At 37.2% G+C, this 19054-nt stretch overlaps 1 protein-coding gene across 6 annotated transcripts; it reads left to right on the top strand.

Moving 5' to 3' along the window:
• The first annotated feature begins 318 nt into the window (after positions 1-318).
• On the top strand, positions 319-17662 carry LOC119069883 (blood vessel epicardial substance). Of its 6 annotated transcripts, none has more exons than XR_005086421.1 (10): positions 320-926; positions 5977-6668; positions 6882-7039; positions 7107-7209; positions 7277-7426; positions 9083-9221; positions 10814-10919; positions 11035-11164; positions 14422-14454; positions 16778-16853. XR_005086421.1 is itself a non-coding variant. In XM_037174058.1 (8 exons), the coding sequence occupies exons 2-8, from the start codon at positions 6249-6251 to the stop codon at positions 16840-16842; spliced, it is 1068 nt and encodes a 355-aa protein (XP_037029953.1). In that variant the 5' UTR covers positions 319-926; positions 5977-6248; the 3' UTR covers positions 16843-17662. The 6 variants fall into 6 exon arrangements, 2 of the variants coding, with proteins under 2 accessions (XP_037029953.1, XP_037029954.1); XR_005086422.1 differs by lacking the exon at positions 14422-14454 and having other exon boundaries at positions 328-481; positions 637-926; positions 16778-16864; XR_005086423.1 differs by lacking the exon at positions 14422-14454 and having other exon boundaries at positions 320-581; positions 16778-16864.
• The last annotated feature ends 1392 nt before the right edge of the window (positions 17663-19054 follow it).

Here is a 19054-nt window from a genome sequence, read left to right as displayed (position 1 = left end):
CCAGTACTTCGTACGGGGCTAAAAATAGAATAGTAATTTAATCTACTAAGTATGCGAATATTTCCATACCTTTTTTCTTAATGTCATTGCAAAGTCAAGGCTGCTAATGGCATCAAAATACTAGTCTATTTGACGTGGTAAAACCTCTACTACCCTGCTAGGTGCTTTGACTTATTCTATACGAGGGATAATATGACGAACACGATTTCAAAATTGTTGTTTTAAATAAATTCCCATCAGTAGCATGTGATACTCTCTTCTGTTTTTCCAATAAAAATACATGTTCCTCTCCTCTCTCACTTACTGTCAAACCGTCGTTTGTTTCTCCGCAGTCCCATACACGACTTCACATAATGTAGCTGCATGTCGGGTGTATAGTCCTTCAACCAAAAAGAATTTTTTTTTTTAATATAAAAATTGTTTGTGATAATAACAAAATAAGTTTTTTTTTATTATTTGTTTGTGCACACCAAGACAATTGGTAAACAGACTTTATGGCTGCCAATTCATGAATCGAACAACAACCAAAAACAATCAGAATTTTGTGCACTTTCGCAGATAGTGGTCTGTCTATCTCACTGGTGAATGAAGTTTTTTTTCTTTAAATAATAATTTTGATGTTTTTACTTTCATTAGAACTCTTTGTTGTGTTTATGGAAAGAAGAAAAAATGAGTTGATGCAATGATGAATCATATATTGTGAGTTATACGAGACGTGTAGGTACAGGAAATGATTTAATACGCCTACAATTTGTTACCAAATCTTAACTTAAGTTAGAAAACAAGTTAGTCAAACCCGTAAAGTTTTATAGTTAATCGGACAGCCAGTTGTTGGTTAATATAAATATTATACGTTCACTTCCACGAAAATACTCTCCAGTGTGGATACCGAAAAAGAAAAAACAAAAAAAATTTTGTTCAATGCGGTAAGTTTCATTTTAGCCATCGATTTAGCGAAAGAATCAAAAAAGCAACAGAAACAAAAAAAAAGAAAGAAATAATTTCCCATTCTTTTTGCATTACCATAAAAGTACATTTTATGTGTTAAAAGTGAATTTATAATTTATTCGGTTTTATTACTGACACTTTCGTGTGCTATTTCCTTTTATATATGTGCCACAAAACCTTCTGGTTTGGGGTTTGTTTATTTTATGCGCTAAAAATGTTTATGACGAATGAAAATTCGCTTATCATGTGTGTTGAGTTCGCATAGAACTGCATTTTAGTTGATGTGTACATATTATCGTTGTTGCGGTAAAAAAGGGTTGCAAAATATGCCCTTTTTTCCACGTACGTGTACACACAACCATGTACAAAAGCTGTGCTCTGAGCAAAAAAGAAGAAAAGAAAAACGAAAATTGCACATGAACCATTCGATAGTTTACTTTACGAGTGTGCACCGCACCGTATGCTCAATATGCGGAAAATGTCTTAACATTTGATTGCCATTAAATATATCATTTTATACATCGTTAAACAATATATGAACTGTTCCATATAAATTTTCTGGGACACGGGAATTTCTATTTTTTTTTTGTTTTTCGTTCCCTCAGTCATATGAACGTTTTGATGACTAGAAAAGAAAAAGCTATCCACTCCAGTTGTTTCTATAAATGTGTGATTGATCTAGATGTATACATACATATATACATATATTCGTATGTTACAGAGAGTACTCGCCTCATACTTTATTGCCGATAAAATGCAATTCCTGAGTGGAAAATGCTGCCAGAGTTTTCAACCCACTTTTTGCCTCACCATTGAAATGTCTTGTTTGTTTGTTTATTTGTTTAAAATAGAGCAGAAAATGCCAAAAGTCGACTTAAGTGTTTTCACTATAATTGTTACTGGATGAGAGTACAGTCATTATTGTAGGTAAATAAAATCGCTTAAATTTTATGAAATCAAAATCTGTCACGTTCGAATTGCTTATTCATGACATCGAGTGCGACGCACTATATTAGGCTCTAGATGTGTGTTTATGACACGACGCCGCAGGCTGATGAGGTACTTTGCACCGAGATTCATACAACGATTTATGGGCTAAATTGCAGTTTATAGTACAAACTCCGTTTGGGGCAAACGTGGGTGGGATCGATAGGGGGAGGTTACCTGATGACAAAACAACAAGAATTAGGGCGCGGAAGCCTCTCGTCGAGACGCCAGGGCCCCCCAAAGTTTTCATATTTTTTTCAAATTTTCACGCTTTTTTTGACGAAATTAATAGAGACAGGTCCCTTGATGACAAAGCAACAAGAAGTGGGACGCAGAAACCCCTCCCGAAGCGCCAGACCACTTCAACGTTTTCATAATTTTTAAAATTTTGGCGCATTTTATACGAGATCAATACTAGATGACCCCCTCACACAACAGCACAACTTTATGTTCCTTGTACGAAATGCCGACGACTAGACTGCGCGCTTCAACATAACTTCATGTTCCTTGTACGAAATTCCGACGACTACACTGCGCGCTTCAACATAACTTCATGTTCCTTGTACGAAATGGCGACGACTAGACTGCGCGCTTTAACATAACTTCATGTTCCTTGTACGAAATGCCGACGACTACACTGCGCTCTTCAACATAACTTCATGTTCCTTGTACGAAATGCCGACGACTAGACTACTCGCTTCGACATAACTTCATGTTCCTTGAACGAAATGCCGACGACTAGACTGCGCGCTTCAACATATGTTCCTTGTACGAAGTGCCGACAACTACACAAACAATTAACTTTACTTTTGTGAATTCTGGTCCGGAATTCGTTTCTGCGTCCCGATTCTTCTCGTTTTGTCGTCAGGGTACCTGTCTCTTTTAATTTCGTTAAAAGGACAAAAATTGTAAAAAATCTGAAAACTTTTGAGTGCCCTGGCGCTTTGAGAGGAGTTTCTGCGTCCCACTTATTGTTGCTTTATCATCAGAGGACCTGTCTCTATTAATTTCATCAAAAAAGCGTGAAAATTGGAAAACATATTAAAACTTTGGAGGGCCCTGTTGTCTCGGGAACGGGCTTCCGCGCCAAAATTCTTGTTGTTTTGTCATCAGTGGACCTCTCCCAAACGATCCCACCCACTTTTGCCCCAATCGGGGTTTGTACTATAAACTGCAATTTTGCCCTGCTGCCTCCACCCTATCACGAAAAAAACCATAATTCGAGCCACTTGATAATCCATAATACGCTGTAGCTTAGAGTTTAACCCAGCCGAAAAATTCAATCGAAATGCCGACGGCGACAGCGTTCTTTTCAATTTTGATTCGACCGATCTGTTTAACCAGATTAAACATTCATTCAAAATGCATTTCAAACAAACATCTGTCTATTGCTCTCTCCCTTTCATTTCCATTAAAGTCAAAAGTTTCCCTAAGTCGACCGAAAGATTATGTGCCATTTAATACAGAAGTAATCTTATCTTCTCGAGGGTGAATGACTTGACTTTGCATGCTGTTGCGAAAAAGTCAATCTGGTTGGTTAAAATGTATTTGTTCCAATTTCGGTTCATATGCATTATTACATCGCGAACATTATAGTAAAACGCTGTGCAGCACGACAAAGTTTTGTGAAACAAACTTGGATTCTGTTTCGAAAACAAAACCACAAAATTGCACCAATCACAGCTGAGAGAACGAGGGAAAATTTTCTTTAATTAAAGTCAGTGGCAGCATGATTTAGTTGTGCAATTACCCTCACAAATTGTTTTCTGACGACGATAAAAAAGAGATTCCAGCTTCGTTTTGCCAATGTTTGAACCCGTGGCCCACAGACTGAGGGTAAAATGTTCTTAGGTTTTGTGTGTGTGTGTTCAACTAAACAAAACATCGTCGCCCACAAATCAAGTCGATTTTATTGATTCGCAATTTATAAAACATTTTACATCAATCCGTCTCCTTGACGATTCCGATCCATAGTTACGTACGATTTTCAATTATTTCGCTAATGATTCAACCACCCCTGAGTCCCCAGTCCTTTCATAACTAGTTGTAACTAATTTTCGAGCAAATTGATTTATTTTATGACAAAAGATTTTCACGCTACGAAAACATTCAAACACCCGACACATTCAATAACATCTCATGTGAGCTAATTATCACGTTGTATTATTTGTTGTCATAAAAGGAGTCGGAACTGGCAGAAACATAATTTGAATCTTGTGACATTTTCTTCAGAAAATTCTAATTAAATCAATTATATTTGTAAATGACGGTATTTTATGATGCCCTTTTCGTTCTTATCGCATTGTTTGCAACGATACACGGTGGAATGAGAGATTCAATTACTTCGAAGACAATGCATCTTTTACGCTTATATATTGTGAGAATGGTTCTTTATTGTGATTTGTCAGTGTATCAGCGTCGCTAATAGTCTGCTAGCGTAAAGTTATGTACTCATCATCGTGTAGAAAAGTTTATTCAAATCGAACGAGTACTTTTAGGTCGTACAGCGTTCTGTTTTAATCTTTCATTGTGTCTCTTCAAATTGAATGGATTTTTTCGCAGATTGTTTTCCCTGGGGTCGAAAATGGCTTATAACACATCTAAGGGAAAAAAATTGGTCTAGGTTTCAAAAGCATATAATAGTTATTTACTTTACTAAGTAGGGAAAGTGCCGTTTCCCTCACTAGGGAAAAGTCTTTCCCTCGCTCGTAAAGCACAATGCCGTACAGTACACGTGAAATAGTTTGATGTCTCGTATCACGATGATTGAAAGTACCTTGGGCTAAAGCTGGTATTGTATTACATGACAAGGGATAAAAAGTTGCAAAGTCCAGTTTTCGTGTGAAGTTGATCTAATTTTCGTCCCTAGATAGACCATTACATAACTCGGTGAGGGATTCTTTTGAATTTCGACTGACCGAAATCGGCGCTATTTTTTCCGGGACTTTTTTATATATGCCTAGTTAGGCCTTGGTGCCTAGGCCCCAAAACCAGTCTCAGATATTTTTGATCTTCTATACCTGGCTGGTTGTAAGTGGCCAAAAGTCGAAAAATGGGGTTTCGTAGTCCGGATGTCATTTCCGTAAGGTGGCGAGGACACGGGCGTGTATGGGTTCGTTGGAAAGCTGAGGTCAAGTACTCCTGGGGCAAATAATAACTTCATAAAATTTGATAATAATCAGCCGAAAATATGACTTCCGGAAAATTTCTCAAAATTGATGTAACCTCGGTGAACTTTGATGAGTGCTGCGACCTCCCTAATGCAATTATTTGATTAAATTATTACTTATTATGAATGTGGAAGGCCTCAGCTTTACAGCGATACGCATATTTACTAGTTTGGCGGAGTGAAACACACAGTTTTCATCTGTTACGTACCAAACTACTAAATATGGATATCGGTGTAAAGCTGAGGTCCTCCACATTCATAATAAGTAATAATTTAATCAAATAATTGCATTAGTGAGGTCACAGCACTCAGCAAAGTTCACCGAGGTTACATCGATTCTGAGAAATTTTCCGGAAGTCATATTTTCGGCTGATTATTATCAAATTTTATGAAGTTAATATTTGCCCCAGGAGTACTTGACCTCAGCTTTCCAACGAACCCATACACGCCCGTGTCCTCGCCACCTTACTGAAATGAAATCTGAACTACGAAACCCCATTTTTCGACTTTTGGCCACTTACAACCAGCCAGGTATAGAAGATCAAAATATCTTAGACTGGTTTTGGGGCCTAGGCACCAAGGCCTAACTAGGCATATATAAAAAAGTCCCGGAAAAAATAGCGCCGATTTCGGTCAGTCGAAATTCAAAAGAATCCCTCGGTATAAAAAAGAAAAGTCTCATTTTCACGTGTTTATTGCCCTCGGCTACGCCTCGGATCAACAAAATTCACACGAAAACACTACTTTTCTTCTTTTTGTCCCCTGTCAGGTAAATAACTATTGCTCTTGTTGTTGCTGTTGTCCATTTTCTTCTCAGTTTCCATGTTACTTAACGCAATTTATTAACTTTACTCAATTTTCAATTATTACAGGTTTCATCACAGATTCAGTGATGTTAATCGGTGCGTGTACAACACAATAATAGTGTGACTAAAATACAAATAATAATGAAATTGCTTTTAACTGGTTGAAAACTATGACGTGAATTTTATACATTAAACAAAACGAAACGAAACGAAACAAAATAAGAAACAACAACCCCAGACCTGGGCGTGATAGCATGGTACTGTTTAGACTTAAGCTGAGAACAAAAACAAAACATTGTGGTTAAGATCGGGTCGTAATTTTATCAACCGCGTGTAACATGTTGTTATTGAGTGCAATGGCACTTGGTCTGGTGGTGGAGTCCACCAAGACAAGTACTGATCTAAAAGTTACACGCGATACGGATCTGTTAGGAAACGAAACCCACAAATCAACTGGACCGGTAGATTGGACGATTGAACACTGTGCATTGTGGCACCGACCCAATCATCTGTATTACCAGTTGGGCAATGCGTTCTTTTTTTTAGCTTTTGTTGCGCCGCATGGTTCTTATGGAATGTTATGGTTGCGGTGCTCACTGGTGGTTGGATGCATATTGCTAACGATGTGGGGATGGATTATTGAATGTTCTGCTGATGTGGTTTTATGGAGTAGCATTTTTCTAGCAACGAATTTAGTATATCTAGTTGTACTGTTGTGTCGACTCCGACCAGTTCGATTTGAAAAAGAAATTGAGTCGGTAAGTTTTGTTTGCCATTTAGAATGGGATTGCGATAAGTAATTCCGTAATGGAAAATAAGATTTGACCGCAGCGGGTGAATACGGAGCACGCAAGCGATCAAATTTTATTTTTTTTTAAATTTCCGGTTTCCTGCCACGATCATGATCACTTTCTGATTAGTTGAACTGATCGAATAATCGGCTTCACATTTGCATTACATTTCTTCAACAGATATACTCATCACTGTTTCAACCACTCCGCGTTTCTCGCTATCAATTTAAGAAGATCCTAAGCTGTATGAAGCTTATCAGATCCCTGAGATACCAGGAAGTGTATGCACAAGAAAAGGTTTCAAAAATCGACAGTCTGTCACTGGTTTTATCGGGAAAGTAAGTTTCACATGCAAATATCCTGGTCCCGATTCCCGAAGAATTCTACTAACCAAAGCATTTGTAGGCTGGTCGTGTCACAAAATCAAAAAGCTTTACACATCGTCTTTTCAAATCAATTCCTCGATTCGCCGGAATGGTTCGGTGTGTCGACTGATGACTTTTCACAAGTAAAATTCACATTTTATTGGTAATTTCGTTTGATGCAGACTTCTCACAATGTGATGGTTGTTTCAGGTTTCAATTACTGCGATTGAAGATTCGCGGATTTTAATCTGGCATCGTGACAAACTGAAACTTTCTATCATGGAAGAACCGTTTCTACAAACCGTATTTGATCATATTTTAAGCAGAGATGTAGTGAAGAAGTTGATGCAGGTCACCCAGGTATGGAGAACTTTTTCTTTACACACCATATATTCATACAGTGCAAGCAAGGGGTCGTTCATAAATTAGAGTGGTATAAGGCTTGTATGACGGTCCATACATTTTTGTGTGTGGATTTTTTTTTGTATTATGTGCGACAGGGGGAGAGAAGAGTCTTGAAAATCCTAGTTTTTGCGTTACGTGGAAATGGCACAAACAGCACTATGAGATAGCGATGTGCTTTCGTGCACTGCTTTAATCAGTCGTCTAATGACTAAAGCTCTGACATCACAAACACTATGTGCCCAGTAGGGCGTATCGAATTTTTAGAATTTTTAAGGGCCGCGATAGCCTGTGTGCGGAAAACGTAGATCATTGAAAACTAATTCCAGGCATATGGTTGATGGATCCGAAGGTGCCCGGGAAGAAGTCCCCCCGGACGACTTTAACTTTCAAATGGTCATAACTCGGAAAGTTGAGAGTATTTTTGAAAACAATGTTCTAGCAGGATGTAGAGCGTTAAAAACTCTACAAAACTGCCAAAGAAACCGATGGTCCAAAAGGTGTGTCTGTCGAGGTTTTCTAACATCGAAAGTTCGACATTTTGGTTTTTGACTTTTATTTCCTGAGAGACAAATTATTAACTTTAGCTTTTGGCATGAGGTTGTAGAGGAGGTCGAGTACTACCAGTACACTAGGCATTGTCCCGGTCGGCGATCCATCCGAAACCACTTTTTCAACATTAATGAATGAACTTTTTAAGTGTACCCACGTCGCCCACGAAGCCAGTGCAGCCACTGTAACCGGTGTTGCTGAGTCGAGGTAACCTTGGCCAGTAAGTGCACATAATATTCCATAACAGTAGCTGAACTCTTTTACAAAATATTTGGGATCTCGATGTAGCACATTATATTGACACGGTATACCACGAAGTTCAACCTTTTGTAAAAATATCGAAAAATGTGTATTTGCAACGAAATCGACTTCTTACTACTGTTCGTGGGTCAAATAACTAATTAAAACGATTATTACGAATTCTTAAATATTTTGTAAAAGAGTTCAGCTACTGTTATGGAATATTATGTGCACTTACTGGCCAAGGTTACCTCGACTCAGCAACACCGGTTACAGTGTCTGTTCTGGCTTCGTGGGTACACTTAAAAAGTTCATTCATTAATGTTGAAAAAGTGGTTTCGGATGGATCGCCGACCGGGACAATGCCTAGTGTACTGGTAGTACTCGACCTCCTCTACAACCTCATGCCAAAAGCTAAAGTTAATAATTTGTCTCTCAGGAAATAAAAGTCAAAAACCAAAATGTCGAACTTTCGATGTTAGAAAACCTCGACAGACACACCTTTTGGACCATCGGTTTCTTTGGCAGTTTTGTAGAGTTTTTAACGCTCTGCATCCTGCTAGAACATTGTTTTCAAAAATACTATTAACTTTCCGAGTTATGACCATTTGAAAGTTAAAGTCGTCCGGGGGGACTTCTTCCCGGGGGACTTAGTTTTCAATGATCTACGTTTTCCGCACACAGGCTATCGCGACCCTTAAAATTCTCAAAATTCGATACGCCCTAGTGCCCAGAATGTTTACTTGCATCTCACTTTGTTTCATACGAAGTTATGACTTGAGCTGCAATCTTTTGATGATAGATTTACCTTCGACATTTTAGGTAAGCGAAACCATGGCCGCCAGCAATGGATTTCTTCCTGGAGAATACGATGATATGAAAGATAAACCAATGATGTTGATGAAAAAAGGCTCGTCAGATGGTCATGGCATCACAGCGCTAATTAGTCGACAACTTCAAGGTAATTAAATTTGAAAAGTTGGCGAATTTCCGTTTCTGCATTTTGTGTCTAACAATTGTCAATTTTTGCATGCGAGTTGATTGTTTGCATTGTTGATGTTTGATAAGTCGATATGCTGCTGTCAGCAATGTTTCTTTTTGTTTCTTATTTATTTCGATGATATTCTTTTAATGTCTTGGTCATTATCATCATCTTACACAGTGAACTTAAAATCGGAAAAACACATTTTTGTTGGGCTTGTCATGCGACAGTACAGACATCCGCTGGATGAAATTTCAGCATGAATTTGTTTCAGCTTATCCACATATACAATCAAGACGTGGTAAAACCGTATAAAGACGTGTAAACAGTTTTGATTGTTTGTATGGATCAGCTGAAGCAAATTCATGATGAAATTCCACTGTCTCTAACTGTAGCCATCCTTTGTTGTAGTCTTGTCTCAATAAGGTATTTAACATCAGACTTAGTTAAATTATTATGTCGCTTCTTAGACCGATAGTATGTACTCTTGCATCTCAATTCTATAGAAGGTCACGGCTTGAAACCTGCACCATTATTGCAGGGCCATTTTTGGGGAAATATTGTCTCGAAAGATTTTTTTCTTTGTTCCGGTACTATCGTTTTTGAGCGCTAACAGGACTCTTAACCTGAGTGGCCCTAGTGTAATCCAGTCAAATATTCATGTGTTCAATTTGTCATCTAAACCAGACACTTCAATAACTCTGACTAAGACAAACTTTGGGCCTAGTCACGTAAGAGACCTCCTAACGCTCACACAAACAAAAGTGCAAGCACAGAGATCTTTCGTCTTAAAATAGTGTAACAATGTTCGTTTCATTCCGCTGCCTTATGATGACATTATTATGATATGCACGTGGGCTCTCAGCCTAATTTTCGTTTCTTTGTTTCAACTGCTACTTTACGTTTCAAGTGATATCGAAAAGCTTACATCTCTATCACCAAAATTAAGGCTCGGAACGGGTCGGGTTCGGTCAGACCGGAACCCGAACCTGATCTTGACCCGAACCGAAACTAAGACTTCGGGTTCAACCCGAACTTGACCCGAACCTAAATTTTCGATTTCGGGTTCCAACCGAACCCGACCCGAACCCGAAGTTATTCAACCCTTACTTGACCCGAACCCGAATTTCCATTTCGGGTTTGACCCGAACCTGACCTGAACCCGAGATCTTCAAATAAATCAGGTCCGGTTCGGGTTAACCCGAAATTTTTGGCATTTTTTAGTGTAAAATTTTCGGGTCACCCGAACCGGACCTGATTTATTTGAAAATTTCGGGTTCAGATCAGGTTCGGGTCAAACCCGAAATGAAAATTCGGGTTCGGGTCAAGTACGGGTTGAATAACTTCGGGTTCGGGTCGGGTTCGGTTTGAACCCGAAATCGAAAATTCTGGTTCGGGTCAAGTTCGGGTTGAACCCGAAGTCTTAGTTCCGGTTCGGGTCTAAGACCGGTTCGGGTCATAACCTGAACTGATCAGGTCAACCCGAACCCGTTCCGAGCCTTAACCAAAATTGTCAAATTGAAATTTGTTTTTTTTTTAATTATTTCTTTTGTTTTTGATTTTTTTTATAGAGGAGCATGCCCCGTTATTAGGTCAACAATCTTTAACTGACCAGAACGTTCATTTTCCTGTACCAACAAATTCTTTGACGGATTTAGAAACATCTGCTTGTTAAAAGTATATTTCATTTTCAATTTTGTTAAACGAAATAATTTTTTATTTTCATTTTTGGTATTTATCTAATCTAATTATTATATATATTGAACGTGAATGCCTTTATTTCTATGTACAGAATTGGATGATTGACCGTTTATGATAATTTTCAATTTTAATTTTATTTAAAAAAAAAATTGGAAGCATGGATCGTTTTTGTATGCTGTATTGTGATGTAACGTGAAGTCGCTTTTTATAGTCATTATTAGGTAAGTAATTTTGATGTTGTTTTTTCTATTAAATAATTTTATGATCAAATTTCGCTCGCAAATATACGTTCGACTTTTCCCGTAAAGAAACTCACAAATTTATAGAATTCGAACACAAATGTTAAGTCTCATACCTTCTGTCTGCAAAAGTTAGTAACTAAACTATTACTACGGCTCAAGCTCATACACTACGTCTGATTCACGATTCAAAATACTAATTACAGTCTTTCTGATCTTTACAACATATTGGTTCTTACATGCTGCATGCGTCAAATACGATATTTTTCATAGCTTAAACGGTTCTTTCAGAGCCCTCAGTCCTTTAGTTATCGGCTTCGCCTCGAATCAACAGACACGAAAATTGAACTTTTGTTAAATGGTTGTGGCCTTGTCTGGCTCATTTTACAGCTTAAATAGTTATTTCTATAAATGTTTATACCTTTCATAAAGAATGTGACTTTATTCGATAAAAGTTCTCACAATTGTGGTACATGAAGGTTCATAAATGTGTCTTGCAGGGGCGGATTAAGGTTTTCAGCGCCACTGGCAAACGCAATTTAAGCGCGAATTTTTCTATATGAATTTCATATAACAAGGTGGTACTAACGAAAATTGCTGCTTGTTTAAGACGTGCATTCCGGAGACTATTGAAATGAATGATAGTGTTACGATAGAAGTGGAAGAAATGTAATTGCGAGCGCAGCGAGCAAGAAATTTTCAAAAATAAGGTATCACTACACAAATTCTGATACCATAAAAAAATGCTTTTTTGATTATTGGCATGGCACTGACTGCTGGTGTGAATTAAAAGTTACAAATTTTAGTTTATGAAGACCACATTACAATTCGTAGTTTTTACACTAATTCAATGGTCGAGGTTTTTCTTTTTCGAGGCATCAGATTTCCTTTTTTAACTTGATTTACGCTCTTGTGTGTAAAAGGCAAATGAACATCAGCTCAGCAATTCATTCTGAACTAGTTCAAGTGATCGAATAGGCGCTGTTTTCTCGTTTTGTGACACTTTCCATGATGTGAAGAACTATAGTTCTAAATGTTTCATTTTAGACTTCACACCATTCATGTTTCCTCGCAAAATAATTCCTTTTTGTAAATGTTTGGACTGAATACTATAACATACGAATTGAATTTTTCACTTTTAACCCGTGGACTCCTGCACTCGTCAAAATAAAAATTTTAAAAACTACGTGTGTACTGTGCTTTATGTGATTAGGCATCCGCAAACTGTCTATAGGTTTGTGACAGATTACGAGCGCCGCAGGCAAAATTTTTTTTAATTTCAGTTTGAAACTAATAAACAATTTCTCTTCAGACAATAATTGTCCATTCTGTGGCTGAGCTCAGCGCCAACTGTTTCCAGCGCCATGGGCACGGTACCGAATTTCCCATAGGGTAATCCGCCACTGGTGTCTTGAGGGACAATCTACACATTTTTTTGATGCAAAATCATTTACTTCATTAAAAGCAAAAAAAAGGCTGCAAAGTGCAACCAGTAAAAAAAACGATCTTTTCAACAAACAAATATTTACAATAAATAAAAATCATCAATTCTATTACGTCCCAAGGTCCCCAAGGCCAAATCTCTGTCGTCGTTATGTCAAAATTACGTTAAACCGATCAAAATCAAATTGTCTAAGCGGCGTTATCCCTAAAGTACCTAGAGACACCGTTTCGTCCAGCTAATCTCAAAACTCACTAGTTCACTTCCATAAAATTCCCGTGTGAATTTTATGTGGAAACAGAACACTGGGGGACTCGTCAGGAACGACAGTGTCGAGAGTTTTGTTATTGTATGCGCTCTACGGTAGGGAGGGTAAACTTTTTGTAAAAAATCAAGCAAACAAACGAAACCAAAAAGAAGAACAAAAATCAACATTTTAATGAAATAACAAATTCAAACCTCAACCCATCGGCTCACGCACAGATCCATTCACCCATTCATTTAGTGCTCAATCGCACTACGATACTTGGTTGCTATTGGTGGTTGAGAAAATTCATGGTTTCTCTACGCGTTTGGGGTGACATTATTTTGAGAACTGAGAAGAGACCATGTTTTCTACGCAGCTGTGAAGAAATAAGAAATTAAACCTTAGGCAATGGGCTCAGCCGAATGAAACTTTATTTTTTAATTTTAAATTACACTGAAGTGGCTTCGGCTCGTGCTGGAAACTCATTTGCTAGAAAGGCCTTTGAGCATTCGTTAGGAACAACGTTTCTCCTAAACAACGACAGAAATAATTCAACACTAAGAAACTAAGAAACCTTACGTTAAGCACTAGTGCGTAAATATGACGTTTCAAAGAACGGGGATCCCTCTGCCGTACAAAAAATATTGATCCTAACTTGTGTGTTAACTGGAATTTTGCGCATGTTCTCCTCGTGATTCGCATCTTTTGAGCAAAATGTCCATTAATTGAGGAAATAGTTCATTTCGTACCTTGGACAATTCGATTCCAGACCTCGCCCTCGGCTCTGTCTGGAAACTTCTCACACGCTAAAAAAGACTTTTAGTCCGTGGTACGAATTGTATTTTTCATATTGCACGGAGAAAAAGTGCGACGAAGGCGCACTTTTCGGGTCCTAGGTATGAAATAGTTATTTATGTAAACAAGGCACTGCATGTGTGACAATACACATTGTGTGCCTGAAAAATCACTTATCACCCATTGTTATACTACATTTTATGCAGCAGATGCAACGAAAGATTTTCGTCGCTGATTTGAGAAAATATCTAGAGTCTCTCGATGTAATCACGGTAATTTAGGTATGAACTGTGACAGTTTGCTGTAAGTCAATTTAAATATTGAAAGAAGACAAACAACATTTTGGAATTGTTAGAAATCATAATGCATTTCAATAGAAGAAAGTTTCAATGAATACTGTGGCGATCATAATACCCATTTCTCAACAAGCATGAAAATGAAACTCTCGCGAAAAATCTACTCCTACCGACTGCCTCGATTTTAAATGATTGTTATGGCATTTATGTTCTGATCTGAATTTAATTTTCTATTTAAGTGCAAGTTAAATGTGATGGCTTTTTCACTCAATCTTAAACATTTATACTTCAAGTGCATCTTCCTATACTTAAACGTTTTGTTGCAACGTCAATTTACAGAAATTGCAACCACTCATACTCTTTATGCCAAATCAAAAAAAGGTTTCTAGTTAAACAAAACAAAAATTTGAAGTGACCGCGCTTTTGAACATATTTTTATTTCTCTTACCTTGCATTACAGCCCTGCCTAGGATATCCAAATATTATTATTGTGGTAAGTTTGAGTGTTATGTTAGATCCATAAGCTAGATTTAGTAACATAGAAAACGTCGGACGGTATTACATTACCTTTTTTCGTAAATAATAAATTTTTGTCTTGTCAAAGTAAGCAGTATTCGGCATGAGCAGTGAGGCATTTGTGTAATTTTTTCTTTGTGTAGGTATTGATTCCGATAAGACAAATTTGTAGTTCTCATGGATACACTAGATTACAGATGACATAGACATCTGCAAGCTACCCTTTTATACATCATGTCCGGAGCGATAGCGGAGGACTTGACGCAGTCTAACTTCCAAAAAAAGAACGAAATTTTTTTTTGAGACGTGGCAACTATATATAGGCGAGAATTTAAGTTTCTTTCCTTTGGCCTGTATCACCACAAATCCTATTCTATCTCGCGCTTCAAATACGAGCAAAACGAGCTATCACTCGACTATGTAACTTTAAAATTGCCGGAGATACATCGTTTTGAAGTTGGTCATTTTGATAGAAAATGCACCAAATTAACGTTTTCCAAGCAATCAAAATCTTTCAACTTACTCTGTATGTTTCTATCTGTCTATCTATCGACGGTCGATCTCGGAAACTAGTCAGCCAATCTCCATGAAATTTTGCAGTAGTCTCAGGGTGGGCATAAAAATGAAAATGTGATACGCCATTACCCCAGGAAAAACCAGAATTTTGTTTTATTGGCCTCGAAGTGGTTTCTGAGTGTGGTTTTCGAGGGTCGGGAACGCGTTTTCGGCTGTAGCTTAGCTGTATTGAAACCTACAGACGCGTGCGACCCATCAAATGAAAGGTATTCGTAACACGATTCGAACAAAAAAATAATTCAAAAAAAAATCGGGCAGATTCGTTTGAGCTAGAGTGATTAGAGTGACCAAATTTTGAGCTTCTCGAGCGTAGGATGAAAGGACTAATATTTTTTTGGGTTATGAGAGATAGAGAATTACTTTCTTCGGCAAAGTCTCAGAGTTTTACGAGTAGAACAGAGGGGCATATGTGAAAAATGTCGAAAGTTGGAAATGGGTGGGTCAATTATGTTTTTAGAGGTATTTCTTGAATGGTGGCAGATAGAGAGTTACTTTCTTCGGCAAAGTCTCAGAGTTTTACGAGTAGAAAAGAAGGGCATTTGTGAAAAATGTCGAAAGTTGGAAATGGGTGGGTCAACTGGGGTTTTAGAGATATTTCGTCAAATTTTCGAATTTCGTCAAATTTTCGAATTTCGTCAAATTTTCGAATTTCGTCAAATTTTCGATTTTCGTCAAATTTTCGATTTTCGTCAAATTTTCGATTTTCGTCAAATTTTTGATTTTCGTCAAATTTCGAATTTCGTCAAATTTTCGTCAAATTTTCGAATTTCATCAAATTTTCGATTTTCGTCAAATTTTCGAATTTCGTCAAATTTCCGAATTTCTGTTATAAACTGTTATAAAAAGCAGTGTTCTAAAACTTCTAAAACGACTGATATCCCAACAAAAATCTCTTCGAGAAAAGTGTGACGCAGTCTTTGAAGTACAATTTCTAAAATGAATGATATCGCTAGAGTTGACGCTTTCAGCTTCGTTACGCAAAAATTAAATTTTACACCCAATTTTAGTTCAAACAAGCTGGCTTAGTTTTTCTCATCATCTGCCAAATAATTTTTACCAAAAAAAATTTGACTGGAAACAACCAAAATTTTACCAAAAAAATCTGCGTCGCAAAGTGGTAAATGTTCAGGAACAGACCAGCAAGAAAATTTATCTGCCACATGCGACGCAGATTTTTTTGGTAAAATTTTGGTTGTTTCCAGTCAAATTTTTTTTGGTATTTCAAATGTTTAGATTTTAGTGAATGAGAGCACATTTGAAAGACCTCGCCAGGAAATGTGGAAATGGATAAGAATTGAAGCGAAGTTAAATCGAAAACATGACGAAATCTTGATTATTTTGTAAAATTAGAGCGCTAAGGGCAGCGTTACGAAAATATCGGAAAATTCGTTATCGCGTGATGCATTTAGTGCAAACAGGGACGACGTGCTTAACTGTTAACTACACTGGAGATTCTCCAATACACTTCAAGTTGTAGGAATTAGGGTAAATTACGAAAACATTAAAGTAATGGTGGTCCATTTCCGCCGCTCCCAGCATTATGTACTAAACTTTGCCTGTGGGTATGCAAAAGTGAGATACGAAAGCGTTAACTTTCGCTCCAGTGAAATATCTACATAAAAGAAAACTATCTTATTCGAACATAATTTAAAACGAACAATTATGTACGCCAAAACACTTACAATTTTCGTTCGATCGTTAATTCAGTACTTTTCTTCTTTTAGTAGGTAATCCGAACGCATGGCGGCTGGGCCGAATAGATGAATTAGACCACGAAACAGCCGTTTAATCCAAATAAAAATAAAACAAAAAATTTATATTTTTTAAAATAACAGAAAAAAAACTGATTTTACTTTCCAAACATTTGTTAATCAGAATGATGTTTCAGTATATTGTATGTATAAAATAAGATAATAAAACAATGATCAAAGTGTAACTCTAATTAAAGTTGTTTAAACAAAATAAAACTTTTTGTAAAATATTTAATAGGAAAATATTTAAAGAAAATGGAAGATAATTTTATTGTGTATAAGAGAAAAGCATAATTTCTGTTTTACCACCGGGTACCATTGAAAAAAAAAATTCTATGAAGAAATATATAAATGTAAAGAAGACAACAAAAAATTACAAGAACATGTTCACTACATATATAGACACAGCCTCAACAATAGTGCATTACATAATCTATGGGACAAATCAGCTGTCAGCTGGGCAGCTGTCACTACGTTCACTCATGCTTGCAGTGCGTTGGACGAATGATTGAAAATGGTAGATTCTTGCGTAAAATTTGTTCATTCGAGCTAACACCACCATTTTCAACATTCAGCCCCCCCCATTTGGAAATTTATTTTAATTTACTGAGTTACGAGAGTGGAAGTTTAACGCTGCGAAATGGCATTAAACTTCACGTAACGTTGTTGAGTGAAATATAAAGAAAAAAAAAATGATTCACAACCGAACGCGCAAGAATGGACTGCTATTTTGTTCGTTAGTTTGTTTTTCATTTGTTTCAATTTTTAGATAGTTCAAAATTTAAACAACACATTTTGGTACCTGTACTAATTCTAAACTGATAAATGGGAAAAAAATATAAAATGAAAATGAAAAAAGAAATGGATTTTATTCACGGATAGTCTTTTTACCCTCTAGTTTCAGATACTACCCTACCGTCTCATTGATTTACAGAGCTCATCACCTTCATTGGTAGGATTACAAATTCAAGCTATAATTGCGCCAAAAATTTAAATATTTACAACTGACAGTTGGACAAAATAACGCTAACGCCATATAATAAATGTAAAAAACTGAGCGGTTGAAATGAACCAATCGGGCGAAGGATCTTTTTGGGAAGAAATCGAAGACGTTTGATAACACCAATTCGCTGGGACACGATCGATCACAAGCCGGAAACATGTTAGTCCCAGTTAACGAACTGGTCGAGAGTTAAGCCGAGACACTTAACAGAGGGTAAAACTTTTATTTCAATATAACGCCTGAGGAATAAATTTTCTTTTGGTCATTGTGACATGAAGTATTTTCCATATTATATATTATTCACCACATGCTTTACGTGAATTCCGAATCACGCCTATAGGTCAGCAAAGCCCTAGGATTTTTCGTCTGGTGCTGATTAAATCTGCGCCTAAACTTAGACTTTAAATATTTGTAGATAGAATTCATTGTGAATGGGTTACGTCATTCATGTCATTCTTCTTCGCGAAGAAGCGCTTAAGAGTGATATCGCCAAATCTTCAGGTGATTTTTTTAACTTTGGAAACAAGCGGTCTCCGATTTTAATGAGTGATAGCTCGTTAGATTCGTCTTTCAATTCTAGGAAACACGTGTCTTTCACTTTTTCTTAAAAAAATTTGTTTTCTGTGAAAAGCGCTCAAAAGTGAAGACATGCCAGAGGGTACCGTAAACAGTTTTTCGGCAATAACTCAAGAAAAAATTATTTTAAATTGTTGTAATGTTGTACGATTGTCGGCCTTGAAAAGACCTACAGGTAGAGTATACGCACCGCTTGGTGCTAGTTGATCCACTAGAGTTTTGACTAGAAATATAGTGAATGTTCGGAGCGTCCGCCTTCTCTGCAGCTTCGATGTACCACGGAACTGAGTATGGGGTGTTGTAGCTGGCCTCACCCACTATCGTTGCACATATAAATGAACCCAGTACATTTGAGCTGCAAGCCTACAGAAGTCTTGAAAAAAACGTTGGTGCCAAAATGTAGATTTTTTCCTTCTGTCTGAGGGCCCAACTACCAGTGACTCGAATAAAGGTCGTTACAACATATCCAGTGTTAGTAATTCTTGTGAAAAATTATTAAATTTTTCTCGGAGGATTTTAGCAAATAAAGTGTTAGCGTATAGCAAATGACCTCAGGAGTCCGGAACAGTAATTAGTTTTTCAATTGGACCAATATTTGCTACGCGACAGGAGTTTGGAAAAACGATACGATCAAGTGGGAGCAAACGGTTTTCCAAACTCCTGTCACGTAG

This window comes from Bradysia coprophila (assembly GCF_014529535.1).
Source record: "Bradysia coprophila strain Holo2 chromosome X unlocalized genomic scaffold, BU_Bcop_v1 contig_40, whole genome shotgun sequence".
NCBI lineage: Eukaryota > Metazoa > Arthropoda > Insecta > Diptera > Sciaridae > Bradysia > Bradysia coprophila.
Note: the sequence above shows the minus strand (reverse complement) of the source record. Positions and strands in the feature narration are given on the sequence as shown.